The 16,979-nt window shown below is 43.9% G+C and overlaps 1 protein-coding gene across 2 annotated transcripts in view; it reads right to left on the minus strand.

Annotated features, from left to right (window-relative positions):
• LOC137432912 (collagen alpha-1(XII) chain) overlaps positions 1-16,979 on the minus strand; it is a 305,761-nt gene that overhangs the window by 87,469 nt on the left and 201,313 nt on the right. For both annotated transcript variants that reach the window (XM_078783725.1, XM_078783726.1), the window contains exons 31-35: positions 16,355-16,471; positions 7,404-7,550; positions 6,013-6,084; positions 5,755-5,894; positions 576-699 (exon numbers count right to left, since the gene is read on the minus strand). In XM_078783725.1, coding sequence (XP_078639851.1) covers positions 576-699; positions 5,755-5,894; positions 6,013-6,084; positions 7,404-7,550; positions 16,355-16,471 — 600 coding nt within the window. The remainder of the gene's footprint in view (positions 1-575; positions 700-5,754; positions 5,895-6,012; positions 6,085-7,403; positions 7,551-16,354; positions 16,472-16,979) is intronic.

Here is a 16,979-nt window from a genome sequence, read left to right on the forward strand (position 1 = left end):
GACCTTTAAATAATCCTACCTATTCATTCTGAATTTGGAAAAGTGCTGGCCCATTGGAATTTGCAATGTGAAGCCCCATTGTGTTCTCAATAATTTAATCCACCTAATCTTCCTAATATAAAGAAAAGAAAAAATCAAAGGATTATTCAACCTCAGAGAATTCTTCAGGGACATTTGCTGCAACACAGTATCTCCTTGTCCAAGTATCCCTCTCCATCAACTGAATAATTTAGTTTACATCCCATTGATTTGTGTGACCTTCAAACACTTCAAATTTTTGGAACTTCAAATTTTTGGTTTTAGGAATGGGATACTGGACGGTCCCGGATTCTTTCAGGGGACTTATCATCCACTTTGCATAAATCCCATGCAGAGCATCATTTCATCATGGCTGATGACAACTCTCTCCTGTTTGTCAGAAGAATATTGCACGCTTTTGGTTTTTCGTTCATGCACAAGACATGAAACACATTTCGATCATAGATTTTGGAGCATGTCAGATGTAGGAATTCTAAAAGATATCTCAAACTCTATTAACTTGACGCAAAAAGTGTGGATGTATAGTGCTTCCCTACCTATGTTGGTGTTCCCTCCTTTGAAGCGAATGGCCAAGATGGAGTTCAGCAAGGTTTCCTTGTCAAGGTATTTATTAAGGTAAAATTCAGTACGAGCATTGTGGGAGAACTGTGTGATCCCAACCTGCAGAGAACACCAGATGTTTTGAATCACCCGCAAATACATTGTTTAAAATCATGGATTCTTAAGCATCACAGTCTTCCATGAGAGCTTTTTGTTAACAGGAGTGGTAACTGAAGATGGCTTTGACATATCACCATAAACATTCACCGTATTACAAAGCTATGATGTCATCGACCCACCAATGAAGTGGGGCTCTGTTACTTGTGAAGCAAAGAGATTTTGTATTAAAACGAAACGTGAACGGGAAGGAATCATAACTACCCTTGTGTGTTTATGTTAATGTAAATATTGCCACATCTGGATATGTACTTTATGAATGCATGTGTGTGGGCCAACTTATAACGGATATAGTCTGGGATGCCACACTTATAACGGATATAGTCTGGGATGCCACACTTATAACAGATATAGTCTGGGATGCCACACTTATAACAGATATAGTCTGGGATGCCACACTTATAACGGATATAGTCTGGGATGCTACACTTATAACAGATATAGTCTGGGATGCTACACTTATAACGGATATAGTCTGGGATGCCACACTTATAACAGATATAGTCTGGGATGCCACACTTATAACGGATATAGTCTGGGATGCCACACTTATAACGGATATAGTCTGGGATGCCACACTTATAACGGATATAGTCTGGGATGCCACACTTATAACGGATATAGTCTGGGATGCCACACTTATAACAGATATAGTCTGGGATGCCACACTTATAACGGATATAGTCTGGGATGCCACACTTATAACGGATATAGTCTGGGATGCCACACTTATAACGGATATAGTCTGGGATGCTACACTTATAACAGATATAGTCTGGGATGCCACACTTATAACAGATATAGTCTGGGATGCCACACTTATAACGGATATAGTCTGGGATGCCACACTTATAACAGATATAGTCTGGGATGCCACACTTATAACGGATATAGTCTGGGATGCCACACTTATAACAGATATAGTCTGGGATGCCACACTTATAACGGATATAGTCTGGGATGCCACACTTATAACGGATATAGTCTGGGATGCCACACTTATAACGGATATAGTCTGGGATGCCACACTTATAACGGATATAGTCTGGGATGCCACACTTATAACAGATATAGTCCGGGATGCCACACTTATAACGGATATAGTCTGGGATGCCAAACTTATAACGGATATAGTCTGGGATGCCACACTTATAACGGATATAGTCTGGGATGCCACACTTATAACGGATATAGTCTGGGATGCCACACTTATAACGGATATAGTCTGGGATGCCACACTTATAACAGATATAGTCTGGGATGCCACACTTATAACGGATATAGTCTGGGATGCCACACTTATAACGGATATAGTCTGGGATGCCACACTTATAACGGATATAGTCTGGGATGCCACACTTATAACGGATATAGTCTGGGATGCCACACTTATAACAGATATAGTCTGGGATGCTACACTTATAACTGATATAGTCTGGGATGCCACACTTATAACTGATATAGTCTGGGATGCCACACTTATAACAGATATAGTCTGGGATGCGAAACTTATAACGGATATAGTCTGGGATGCCACACTTCCCAAGGATCCCATTCCCCTCTTCTGCACAGCCCGTTAATCTCATTTAATGAATTGAAATGCTATCCGGTGTTGCCCTGTGGGCAAACGTAGGCCTTGTGGGAATGTGGGGTACTGAGAGCTGCTAAGCTTGTTCGGTTGGATGAGCTGTGCTTCAAAAACCATTAAGTCGGGGGTGCTGAGCCAATAAGCGGGACGAGAACTGGTGAGGAGCACAGAACAAATTGGTGAGAACCACAGAGCCGAGCGTAGCCTGTCATCCTTCCGAGGTTGGCAAATTGAGTACCAGCTTGCTGGTAATTCCCTGTGTGTCGCAAGAGGCGACTAACAGGGTTGGTGAAAGGAAGGACATCCGGCTGTAAAATATTGCTTCAAAAAGGGGACCAAGGTGCCAGAAAAAGGCCAACCCCTGCTCTGCAGGGAAAAATGGCCTCGAAAGGCGGGTTTTTTTTCTTCTTTTTTTTTCCACAGAGCCGAGCCGCAGTCTAGTCGAGTGGCCAAGTGGAGTCTTGGCCATTGTGCCACTCCAGAGCATTCTCAGGCTCGACGGCATGACATGCAAATCACCCCGAGCCTGTGCGCAAACGATTTGGCCTTTTTCTGCGACCGAGTAGTGGCTTTTGTGTATTTATTTGTTCTCTCAAGAGATTTTGCCTTCTTGATTTAGTTTCCCGCATTGACTGTATCCCTCTTGGTGTTTTTTAGGATTTGGGCCTTTCGTATGTATTTGAAATTATAGTTTAATATATTATTTGGCTCAGTTGTGGAGGTTGCCTTCCTTCCCCGTTGTCCTGGTGGGAAAAGTCCCGCAACCTTATGTATAAACTGTTGGTCCGTGTATAAACACGGAAGCCACAAGACAGTTCACACACTTTATTCAAACGAACTAAATAAGCAGTCAAGGCTTTATTGTTGTAATAATGCCCGTCATGACCGGTCACATTACGATAAACTTTTATGGTTGCCTTATGCATCTCCAAGCTTTGATGTTAACCACTCATAAGTGATGTCACAAATAAAACATCAAGAAGCTCAAGGTCAAATAATGGTCATATTTGAAAAGTTTGACAATTACCATGTCTGACAGTTATTCAGTTTTACACTTTACGTTCATATGAAAATAAACCAATGTGATGGTGCCCCTGCACAATTACCATTGAGCTGAGCTCCATTCCTGACATAACTATAAACTATCAGCTCGGTGCTTCACAGTCAGGGAATTGTATCGCAAAGGGCGAGGTCCCCCGGGTTGACTTTTAGTGGGTGTTCCATCTGCTAGCATGAGTCGGTGGTTGTTAAATATTCCACCGTGTATTTCAGGAAGAGTAGGCGAGTCATCACCGGCATCCTGAACACATTAAAATTCCTGCCAAAAGCAGTTCCAGTCAGACTTTACTTGTTTCAGTCAGAGTCAGCTTTGGCCAAAGCCTCCCACTTGGGTGACCGAACAAGAAGGTGGGGGAATAATTGGTGTTGTTAAGTAAGTTGTCATCGATTTAAACATTGAACCATTAAGAAGCAAAGTCCCTTAATGTGAAGGTTTATCTTTTCTGTGAATCAATAGTTGTGAAACACAGTTTTCCAGCAAATTATGGACTCTCAAAGACGAGATATCCCGAACTCCACAAATATTCCTGGGGAATTCACCGATGTTGAATCTACTGCTTATAGTCAGGGCCCTTCGGGATATTTTGGTTCAAATTCTTCCAAAAGCATCAAATTTGGCGCAGATGTTGCCCATGCCATACTCTTTCGATTTTTGACGGGCGCCAAGGGCGGTATGATCCTGGGACCATACCGGTCCATCCCGCCATGTCACCTGACCTATGACGTCATAATTAGGATATGCATCCAATCACATGGCGTACTATAAGTGGTCAAAGTTCAAAATGAATCGATCGAAAAATGAAGGCAGGGAGCCATTTTTAAGGTTTTCATAAAATCAAATATGGCCGCCAGGTCACATGACCTATGACGTCATACTTATGACATGTATACAATCATGTATACATGAACCCGGATCATGATCGCACAAAAATTAAACACAAGGATATGGCATACAGTTCATAAATCATCAAAATCCGTACCTTTGTAATTAGACTGATGAACTGCATATGCCTGAAAATTAGGAAATAGACATGTAAATATTTCCTCTAAATGTCAAAAATAAGGTCAGAGTTCGATTACCCAACCCAGAAATACAAAATGGTGAACCTCGCGTAAATCTTGACAAAAAACTCAAAAACCGACATGTTTGACTCAAAAATGACCTTTAAGATGACCTTGAGGGTTGCCCTTGACCTTGAATCATCAAAATAACATCATAATTGGATTCCTCGACCTCGAAAACCCCTGAAAAGTGGTATCATACATGATTCCAACCCTTTTGGTTATTTCACTGATTTTCCTCTAATCCGGGTGGCGGCCATTTCGTATTTCGCCAATATGGGCCCCCCGGGGGGGGGGGCGCCAGTGTTGGCGCCCGTCAAAAATCGAAAGAGTATGGCATGGGCAACATCTGGGCCAAATTTGGTGCTTTTGGAAGAATTTGAACCAAACAGCCCCAAAATATCCCAAAGGGCCCTGACTATTAATGGTGTGTTTTCAATAAGAATGCTTTATAATAATTCAATGTATAGATTTTATTAAGGATACAACAACAATGCCAAGCCATGTAAACATTCCATTCGAATCTATTGAGGTACAAAGTATTCAAAATGCTATCTGAGCAAATACAAACGTTGGCATTTCTGGATGATTAAAAATATCTCGTGTGTTAAACTTTTTGAATGGTCCTTAGATAATATCGTAATTCTGATGTTACAGAGCACCGTTGCTGCCGAAGCAGTTTCTTGGCAAGGGTACACTGGGTGGTTTGCCATTGCCTTCTCAGCAGGAGTTATGGCAAGAATTTGGAATTTGTTTCATGGTGTCAGTGAGAGCTCGCCTCCTCTTTGCAAAAGACACTGTGGGACCTGGGATCTTTAACGTCAACCAACTAATGCTGGCACACCTGTTGAACGTCCATCCGAGCACGCACAATCATGAATCACCTTGCTTGTTAAACACCAGGATGACAGTTTATAGCTGGGTCTGGATTCAAACCCAGGCTAGGTAGGTTAGAGGCAGGTTTTGTGTACCTGTAGGCCATCCTGCCAGCCCAATATAGAAGTAACAATAATATTATCAATACAGTTTTGTAGTACGGTATATTCAGTATTATAATATTTTGTTATATAAATTGTTATTATAATTGAATAATAATCACACTTCACTCATAGTGCTTCAAATATTTTATGAACCCTGCACTCTGCATAAAATATAAAAATAATTTAATTTAATTGTGCAACAACATCAATCGTAGTGGCGTTATTATCACGATTACAAAACTGAAATTGTTATGAAAGTTGGAACTGGAACTTGGGTCACCAATGCCCTTCAGAGCCAGAGTCACTCACCTGCGTGCCATCGGGCCCGATTTTGTCCAAGGCCCCAACAGTGCTGTAGAGAAACTGGATGACTTTCCGGAAATCCGGTTCCCCGATGCTCCATGAACCATCAACCAAAAACACAATGTCTGCCTTTGCATTTCGACACTCTGCAGGAGATCAAGCCAAGTGATTGATCCAAGTCTAAAGCCAAACAGGGATTCAATCATGTAAACAATTTTCTTCCTACATTCTTGCTTTCAAAATGGTGCCACAAGCGTTTCTAACCTTCCCTAGCAGGGGGTATCGTTGGTGCTGGAGTCGTCGTTGTGGTGGGTGGTGCAGTCGTCGTCCTTCGCACTGGGGAATCAGTGGAAGTGGAAAACAGGAAATGCAGGAGTAATGTTTGAAAGGTTCATCATAAAGTGCTACAATTCAAATTCCATATTTATTTATTTATTTATTTATCTACACTATAGGATCTCAGACTTGTAGTGGAGCTGGAGGTATTGTCAGTATTTCATCCGCATAAACTGATTTGAATCGTACATTCACTGAAGTATGGTTTTTCGTTTCCAATCAGGACCAAAGGGAAAGTGAAAAACATACACATCAATGTAAGGGATGGGTAGCAAAAGTGAAGAGCGAACACCTGAATTGAGTGTTCATAAATACGTTAAACCTATAAAAACTAAATAATAATAAAATTATTAAATTTTGATCATGTCATCAACATCATTTTGTTTTTGACATGGCAAGTTACACAGTTGTAGCAATAAGTGAGAGTCTTTTCCATACTTTCCCAATTTGTGTTTTCCAGGAAAAGTCATCAAGATCGCTATAACGCAGATGAAAGAGTTGTTGGTGAAGATTCCTGCAGATGGTTTGCTTCCCGACTCATTCCTTTGGCCTTCTTGCAGGTGTGAATCTACACAGCCTAAGTGCAGGTGTGAAACACCATCGCACCTTTTTACTCCATTGTAAGATTTACAGAAGAGATGCAGAAAAAAGTTCATGCATTATCTGGGTAGGGACACAACCTCTTAGGTCAGGGACCCAAAAACCAACGCCATTTTAAAAGTCAACTCTATCCCGTCTCCTCTTTTGCTCCGATGAAGGGTTTAAGGCTGAAACCTCAGGTTCTCTTTGCTTGGTGGTTAGCAAACTTCATTCAATGTCCTGTTGATTCCATTTTTTGTTGTACTTTTCACGATCAAGACTAGTTGTCCATCCTAAGACCAACTTTTTGGTGTGTCGGACCAAAAGTTTCTACAACACGTGACCACATCCGTCAATTTGTTTGGACCAACTTCATGGTGTGTTGGCAATAGTGCAATTGTGCCGACACACCATAGAGTTGGTCCAAACAAATTGACGGATGTGGTCATGTGTTGTAGAAACGTTTGGTCCGACACCAAAAATTTGGTCCAAATAAATTGACGGATGTGGTCATGTGTTGTAGAAACTTTTGGTCCGACACACCAAAAAGTTGGTCCGAATAAATTGGTACATATAGTCATGTGGTGTAGAAACGTATGGCGAGAGCCTCATTTTCCATATTTTCAAAAAGAGACATCCACTAAAAGTGATGAACATTTCCTATTGGTGTGAATTAACCCAAGACAATTGCTATTTCATCACAAGGTGCTGCTGAGGCAATCCCAAACAATTCCACTCACTTGTGTGCTGTGTGGTGCTGGAAGGAGAGCCTTTAGCCTGTGCTGTCCGGGGTGTGAGGGAAAAGCTGTAGTGTGTGTCAGGATACAAGTTGGGTACACAGTACTTGCGGTCTCTCCCTGACAGGGATACTTCTCTTGGGTATCCACCTGCAAATATCATGAAAATATTAATTATGCAACAGAACAAGTAATGTCTTCCAAATGAATAAAGCACATATAAATAGCTGTAATAACCACTTCTTTTAGGAATATATACAAGGAATCATACGTATCTGTGTGCTCAGAGACAAATGCCCCGGATAAAGTGGTAGGGCACATTAATGAAGCAACTCTTCTCTCATGAAAATGAAAAACACAATTTAAATAGAAGCTTAACAGTCGAGTTAAATTCAACTTTCTGAAACATCTTTAAATAAAAGGAGCCGGAGCATGTTTCTGTCCGTCCATCCAAGTTCCACTCATTGGTTGGACAGTTCACCTGACCCCACTGAAATTTCTTATACTGCGCCCACCATATTGGTGCTTACTGTTATGCGAAGTCAAAGACATCTTCGGAGTTGTCATATTCACAATCGGTATGCCCTTTCTATAGGTTTTCCCTTCATTGTAAAACGACCAAAGTGACAGTTAAAATGATTTTGAGCCGATAGGTGTCACGAGCCTTGTGAAGTTATGCCTTAGCGAGCGAAGAAGCGGTCTGTTGTTTATACACTGCCAAAATAACTATATGCAGGAGTTTACTATTATTTCCGACAATTCTATTTACAAGCAGAGTACCCGCCCTATGGGCGATCTAGTTCCAAGTGTGCAACACATTTTTCTGCCATTGGATATTTTCTGCTGGAACAACTACTTTCACTTTTCTTGCTTATTTCCTTTGGTAATATTGCCTTTGCTGATTTCTGTTCAACTTCGGTGTCCTTGGTTTTTGAGGCATCTCAATTTTCCAAAAAACCCAAAAACATCAAACATCACCCTAGCTAACAATACCCATAACCAACCCACACCCCCTCTTTCCCCTCCCCTCCATCATCCCCTCACAATCCCTCATGAAGCATCAACCTCACACCCCACCCACACCCTCCACTTCTACCCACAATCCCCCTTCAAACATCACCCGAGCTAACAATACCCATGCCCACCTTACCCCCCCCCCCTCCCACATCCCCCCACAATCCCCCATCAGCCATCATCCCAGCTAACAATACCCATGACCGCCCCACACCCCTCACCCCACTCCACCACCCCTCACATTCCCCCTCAACCATCACCAAAGCTAACAATACCCATAACCACCCCACACCCCTTACCCCACTCCACCATCCCCTCACAATCCCCCTTCAACTGTCACCCTAGCTAACAATACCCCACGACCGCCCCACATGCCCAACCACCACCCGCTCCCTTTTATCCTCACCAATCAGAATCCGAACTCGCAATGCGCCGTTTCTCTATGTACCGTCACCGGCAGGATCACGGTGAGTTCACAATGTGACGTTACTGGCAATCTCGAAAATCAACACTCTAGGGTTGTTTCAGCACTTTGTGATTGGCAAATAAAAACAAATTCCCTTCAAATTAGACCATGATGATCGTCAATGGTTTTTCAGAAAGAAAAAGAATGCGTTTTTTTTTTTTGTTTTTTTTTTGTATACAAGATCGAGGCTCGTGAAAGAGCGAACATTAATCACACAGAAAGACAAACCGACACATAAAACATATAACATCGGGAGCGGTAGACAAGATGGGGAGAGAGGGGGAAGGACACAAACACAACATTTGAGAGCAGGGACCGAGAGACATGGAGACATCGAGAGATCTGAGAGAGGGCGAGGGCTTTGGGGGGGGGGGGCATGGGAAGGGGGTGGTGGGAGAGGTATAAAACATATGGACACTGCCAGGACTTCCAGGAAAGAAGTTGGAATTTCAAACAAGGTGGATCTGGGGTGAATTAGCGGGGGTAGAAAAGATCAAGGTTTTGGATGGGGGAAGATAAGAGATGGTGGTGAACAGCTGTTTTAAAGACCTGGAGGGAGGAGTGGGATTGAAGGGAGTGAGGGAGTTTGTTCCAGAGGCGGGAGAAAAGAGGAATGAAAGAGTGAAGGTGAGCAGAGAGCCGAGATTTCGGCAGTTTAAGCATCAGAGGGTTGCTGGCAGATCTTGTGCGACCTGTAGGAATATTTGGGGGACAGAGCACAGAGAGAACTGGGGGTGCAAGGCCGGAGAGGAGTCGGTAGAGGACAGAAAGACCACCTACCTGCCTGCGGTGAGTGAGTGAAAGGCCCTCAGAGATAGCTTCATCGCGGGAGATTCCAATAATTCTGAAAGCTTTGGTTTCAACAGCGTGAAGCCGAGCTAGGTGTGAGGCAGGAGCACCGGCCCATAGGGGAGAACAGTATTCCATTGACCTGCGGATGAAAGCCTTGTATGTGGTGAGGAGCTCAGGTGTGCCGAGGAAGGACTTCGCACGACGGAGGATGCCCAGTCGGCGACTGGCTTTGGAGGCCAGCTTGGAAATGTGGTTTTCCCAAGAAAGATCATGGCAGATAGTGAGACCCAAAAGCTTGAGCGACAGAACCTCTTGGAGAGGATTGTTGAGAAAGTAGATGGGAGGGTTGTCCAGTCGATCTTTTCGGAGAGACATAGTAAGAGTGTGAGATTTGTCAGGATTGAAAGACATGTTCCACTTGTTTGACCAGTCTGTGATTTTGTCCAAGTCTTCAGAGAGTGAGGAGGCTGCAGACTGCCGATCTGAGGGAAGAGGCATGGAGCGGCAGAGAGTGGAGTCATCAGCAAAGAGATAGAGAGGATTTTCAAGAGAGTCAGAGAGATCATTGATGAAGACCAGAAAAAGCACGGGGCCCAGAACACTGCCTTGGGGAACTCCAGCCTGAACAGGAAGAGGAGATGAGAGAAACCCATTCAGGGCCACACGTTGACGACGACTAGAGAGGAAGTCCGCCAGCCATGCGTGGAGATTTCCATGGATACCAAAGGAGGAGAGTTTGGTGAGCAGAGTGGGGTGCCAGACCGTGTCGAAGGCACGTGATATGTCGAGGGAGACAGCTCTAATTTCCTGTTTGGCATTGAGGACCTCCATCTATTGTTGAGACAGCAGAAGCAGCATGTCCAGAGTAGAGTGACCTGGTCTGAAACCAAATTGATGATCAGAGATCAAGCCATTGGAGAAGAGGAAAGATTTCATATCCGAAGCAATGATGGATTCCATGACTTTGCTGATAATTGGGAGAAGGCTGATTGGTCTGTAGTTGCTAGGATCTGTTTTTGCACCTTTTTTGTGCAAAGCGGTGATGTTGGCTGATTTCCAAGCAGATGGCAGTTGACCTTGAGCAAAAGAGAGGGTGAAGAGAACAGAGAGTGGGTGAGATAGAGCGGCAGAGCAGGATTTTAGGACCCGTGGGCTGATGCCGTCAGGTCCAGTTGCAGAATCAGAGTCGAGGGTTGACAGAAACTTTTCCACCTTGTCAGGAGGAAAGGACACGGAGTCCAGGAGCAGCAGGGTATGACTGGGTATGGTGGGTACAGAGAGGGATGGGTTTGGGACACAAGATTTAGAGGCAAACACAGAGTTGAGGCATTCAGCTTTTTCACGTGCGGAGTCAGCTGTGTAGCCGTTTGAGGTAAGGGAGGGGATGGAGGGGGAACAAACACCAGAAACGGATTTGACCAGACGCCACCAGGATTTGGAAGAGGGAGACAGATAAGAGAGTTCGGTCTTGAGAACGGAGAGATATTGTTTCCTGGCTCTCCTGAGGGTGGACACACACTTGTTTCGGGCTTTGTGAAAGGAAATGAGATTTCCTTCCGTTGGATTTGCTTTCCAGGAGACGAAGGCAAGTTGTTTCTGGGCAACAGCCTCACCACAAGATTCCATGTACCATGGACGGGAGGAAGGGTATGACAACTGAAGACGAGATGGGATAAATCTGTGCATGAGAGAGCAATTTACTTTGGAAGAATTCCCAGGATGAGTTGATGTCAGAGGTGGTAGAGATGGGAGACCAGTCCAGATGATTGATGGCTGCTTGAAGACCGTGCCAGTTGGCCTGAGTGAAATGCCAGACTCGTCGACGCTGAGCAGGCTCCCTGAGGATGGTCAGAGAGATGTCCACTTTAACAAGGACATGATCAGATGATCCGATTGGAGCAGAAGAAGAGCAGCAGACATTTTCAGGGAAGTTAGTCATAACCAAGTCCAGAAGAGAAGATGTTCCGTTGACTGAGATCCGGGTCGGGAAATTGACAGATTGTGTCAGTCCCAGTGAGTCGCAGAAGTCCTTTGCTGAGGAGCCATGGCTGGTGAGAGAGGTACCCACACCCAGCCAACTGGCATGATGACAGTTGAAATCACCACATATGAGGAAGAGAGAGTTGGGATGAGTAGATAGAAGTTGGTCCATATTATCAGACAGCGAGATGTAGATGGAGTCATCACTGTTTGGTGGACGGTACAACACACATATGAACAAGAGGTGGGAGCGAAGGGGAAGCCGTAGCCAGAGGTATTCCTGGGGGTGAGGTGGAGAGAGTGCAGTGCAGGGCGAGTGAGGAAGAGAGTTTTTGATAAAGATAGCAACCCTGCCTCCAGGACGAGGCTCATGTCTATCATACCGGAGGGAGTAGCCCGGGAGAGATACTAAGGAATCAGAGACATCATAAAGGAGGAAAGTTTCTGTTAAGCAGATCACGTTTGGTTTGACAGAAGCAACCTGTATGGAGAGATCAGTTAAGTTTGAACGAAGGCCCCGGATGTTTGAGGTCCATACCGTTAATGAAGAGGAAGGGGGAGCATCAGATACAGAACAGGGGGGAGGAGGGGTAGGGTAAGATGTGGAAGAGGTGGAAGAGGTAGGGAGAGCTGTGAAGGTGTGTCAGAGATTTCAGAATAGCTCGGAGAAAGGGAAGGATGGGGCGGACAAAAGGTTTGATGGTGATTGGGTGAGGCACAATGAGGTGTTATTTGAGGAGGGGGAAGAGCGAGGCAGAAGGTTGGGGGAGATGGAGGTGAGAGTTGGAAGGGGGAAGAAGCGGGGAGGACGCTTTGAGGAGGGGGAGTGAGAGGGGGGAAATTGAGAAGCAATGAGGGTGGGGAGATTTGAAGGGGAGGGGCAAGGGGGGAGTTTGGGAGGGAAGGGACAAGGGGAGGGATTTGAAAGGGATGGGATATGGGGGAGATTTGGAGGGGAGGGGTGAGGGAGGAGTCTAGGAGGGGAGGGGCGAGGGGGCGTCTTGGCGGGGAGGGGTGAGGGGGTAGTTTAGGAGGGAGGGGGCAAGGGGGGAGATTTGAAAGGGATGGGTGATGGGGAAGATTTGGAGGGGAGGGGTGATGGGGAAGATTTGGAGGGGAGGGGTTATGGGGAAGATTTGGAGGGGAGGGGTGAGATTGGATTTTAGAAAGTGTATGATTTATGGGAAACGAACATTTATTGCAAAATGAGTTTCTTGTGACCTTCGAGTTAAAGATACGTTTAAGGACGCTGGATGGAGGATGGAGTGCAGGAGAGTTTAGGGAATGTAGAAAAAAGGCACTATAGGAGATGGATATTTTTTGGGGGATGAATTGATTTGGTGAGCAATTCGAAAGCAGCCTTTTAAAGAAGAAGAAAAAGGTGTTATAATATATGACGGAATACATAACTTGAGGGGAAAGTGTAAACATTGAAGGTTAATAACAGTGAAAACTATCTGGGGAAATGGGGGAGAAACACATGGTCGAAGAACGAACAAACGAATAAGAATGAATAAACGAATGAGAACAGAGAAGGAAATGTATTTTTATTTTTTTTTGAGTTGAGATTTACACAATGAAGTAGGCTATGGGTGAAAAGGCTGGGAATACAGAGAACGAAAGTTATTGGATCACAAACGACGGACCGCTGAGAGAAAAACAAAGCCTCAAGGTTGTACAGTGTACACTGTACAAGGCCTCAAGACACGACACGAATTAACACGATTTTCAATACAGGTATGAAAGATTTGCACCGAAAAATCTTCGTCGGGACACAATATACGTACAACACCATAAATAAATACAGTTTTAACGAAAATACAAATGGGAACAATCACTTAACTTCGATTTCAAATCGTTCGCGACGCGGCAAAGGCCTTGCTCGCGACGCGGCAAACAGACGATCAATTTATGAAAGCTAAACACCGAGAAACAACCAAAGTTGCACACAATAACTTCACACACCGAAAGATAAATACAGTTTCGACAAAATACAATTGTGAACAGACTTAACTTCGAAAAACGTGGAGACCGTGTGGAGCTTCGAAAATCCCTGCCACCGTCTCCGAGATCTCTAAACGAGATCGTTTGGGTTCCCCTTTCAGGGTCTGTTGGGTCTTCAGGATCTTTAGGGTCTTCAGGGTCTTTTCAGTCTTTGGGGTCTTTTTGATTTTTGGGGTCTCTTCATTCTTTGAGGTCTTTTCATTCGTTGGAATTTTTTGAGAATTTAAGGATCTTTGGGGTATTTTGGGTCTTTGGGGAATTTTCAGTCTTTGGGGTATTTTTGATATTTTAGTCTTCAGGGTCTTTAAGGGTCTTTGGGGGGTATTTTGGGTCTTCAGGGTATTTTGGGTATTTGGGGTCCACTGGGTCTTTTGACATTTTGGGTATTTAAGGGTCTTCGGGGGCTTTTTGTCTTTCTGGTCGTTTGGGTCTTCAATGATCTTTGGGACATTTTTGGTCTTTGGGGCCTTTTGTGTCTTCAGGGTCTTTAAGGGTCTTTTGAGTATTTTGGGTCTTTTGGGTCTTCAGGGTCTTTTGTTTCTCTTGGGTCTTTGGGGTCTTTCAAGGTCCTTGGGGTCTTTTGGGTCTTTACAGTATTTTAGGTTTTCAGGGTCTTTTGGGTCTCTGGGTCTTTTGGTTCCCTTGGGTCTTTGCTGTCTTTTGGGTCCATTGGGTCTTTTCAGTCTTTTAGGTCGTCAGAGTCTTTTAGGTATTTTGTGTATTTAAGGGTCTTTGGAGTATTTTGGCTCTTTGGAGTATTTTGGGTCTTCAGGGTTTTCTGCGTCCTCTGGGTCTTTTAGGTCTTCACGGTCTTTTGGGTCTTTTCAGTCTTTGGGGTCTTTTGGTTCCTCTGGGTCCTTTGGAGCCTCGGGGTCTTTTGGAGGTATTTAAAGTCCTTGGGGGTATTTCGGGTCCCCAGGGTCTTCTGGGTTCTCTGGGTACTTTAGGTTAAGTATTTCAGGTTACATTTGTGGGTGGAGTCAGGTCAGTTGTCCAACCGATGGGTGAAGAGCGGACATACATACATTCAAACACTTGCTTCATTATATATAGGATAGTATAAAAGACGCCATACATGTGTGCGCTCACGCTTGTGTGTCACATTTTATTTTAAAGGGTTCCTGCTGTTGTAGGGTAATAAAAATGGTACCGGTTGAGAAAGAGGTAGCACTGTCACTGTAGGGTGGCTGACACAATCACCCTATGGGGAATGGCCCAGTTACCTCTGCCACCGAAGGTGGATGGAGGTTATGTTTTCATCACTGTCTGTTTGTTTGTCTGTTTGTGAACAAGATATCTGAAAATGTTGTGGACGGATTCGGACGAAATTTGGCAGAGATGTAGCGTAGGTGACAAGGACGAAATTATTAGATTTTGTTGAAGATCTGGATTCGGATCCGGTTAGTAGAATATTTTAAGTGATTCTTCACCATTGAGTGAAAGGGCTAAAACGAATACATAGCACGATATCTCAAAAGTTATGGACGGATTTGGACGAAACAAGGTGGACCAGTTTTGTGAGTGACAAGACCGAATTGATTCGATTTTGGTGAAGATCTGGATATGGATACGGATACGAGAATTATTTAATTTCTTCAGTGATTCCTCACCATTGAGAGATCGGGCGAAAAGCGATACATAACATGATATTTAAGAACGTTATGGACCAGTTATGACTAAACTTGGTGGACGAGTTGGTTAGGTGACAAGAACAAGCCATTTAGATTTTGGTTCAGGTCCGAATCCAGATCCGGCCTATCAGTTGGTTACAAAACAAACTGTTCAGCCTGGTGGAGGTATGCGCTCTACCGAGTGCAGTTATAATTATTACTAAAAGGAGACTGGACAATGACGACACAACATATATAATACTGACAATAATAAGGAACTGTGGTTTCAGGGGGAAGCAAGCTGGTAGGGAGGCTTAGGGAGCGTCTGGCAAAAGCTAGGCAATGACATTCAGACACCGAAAAAAAAAATGCATGATTTGAAACAAAAGTGAAAGATCAAAATGTGACAAATAATCAAAATATGTAAGATTTCTGACAATTAACAAAACTAGGGCATGCCCGTACTATATATATATCTAAAATTATATCCCCCCCCCTCTATTTACATGAAATGGTTTGGTCCATTCGCAAAGCCAAAGCGAACGGCTTGCGAGTACGGTGACAATCCCCCCCCTCTATTTACATGAAATGGTTTGGTCCAAAGCGAACGGCTTGCGAGTACGGTGACAACCCCCCCCCCTCTATTTACATGAAATGGTTTGGTCCAAAGCGAACGGCTTGCGAGTACGGTGACAATCCCCCCCCTCTATTTACATGCAATGGTTTGGTCCAAAGCGAACGGCTTGCGGAGTTTGGTAAAGAAATCGCCATAGCTCGGTAACTACTTGTCCGATTAATTTAAAACCTTGAAAAGGCACATCCTCGGGTCCCCAGCAATATACCTGGCAAGTTTCAAGTATATCGGACCGGTAGTTGTCGAGAAACAGCGGTCGCATACACACACACACACACACACACACACACACACACACACACACACACACACACACACACACACACACACACACACACACACACACAGAGATTACTGGAATTATAGATAGATGAATGCGAAAATTTGAATTGTACAATATTTCGGCAATAACTTTGGATCCTGATGTCGGGGCAACATCAGAAGAATAACTCACCCGCAACTTGCTCCCAGGTCAAGCGGTATGAATAAACCCCAAGCTGCGGCTTCCAGCTCAAACACACAGTGTTTGTACCAACTCGGGTCACTGTGAGGTCCGTTACTTCAAGAGGGACTAAATCGGATCAGGCACAGCCACATGGAGGAAAAGCACGTGTGATGAGCAGGAAGGGGCGAATATAGGGATAGGGTATAGAAATTGATACGAAAAGGAGCGACAAAAAAGGATTTGATTCAATGTCAAAAGTCAAAGACTCTGATCAAATGTTAACTTCCACCAAACAGGAGACAACTGGTCATCTTTGTAATGAATTATAGTTCAACGTATCATGGAAATCAATGGTATACGCAATACTGTACTTCTGAATTGAAAAATATGCTTGGTAAAGCAATAAAAAAAATTGAAATGAAATGTTGCAAAACAATTTCTTAGCACTCTATTAAAAAGTTGACACAAATAACATTTATGATCATTATTCCAATGCACAATAATATTAATATGAAAATACGCATTGCGTAGAGTGAGAGCTTCGTCGACAATGTCAATGGTCAGTCGATCGAGTACACAGCCCTCGCAAACATCTGTCGGCCTAGTAACAGGATGTGATGTATATAGTAACAGG

This window comes from Myxine glutinosa, chromosome 8 (genome assembly GCF_964187855.1).
Source record: "Myxine glutinosa chromosome 8, kmMyxGlut1.1, whole genome shotgun sequence".
In the NCBI taxonomy this organism is placed as follows: Eukaryota; Metazoa; Chordata; class Myxini; order Myxiniformes; family Myxinidae; genus Myxine; species Myxine glutinosa.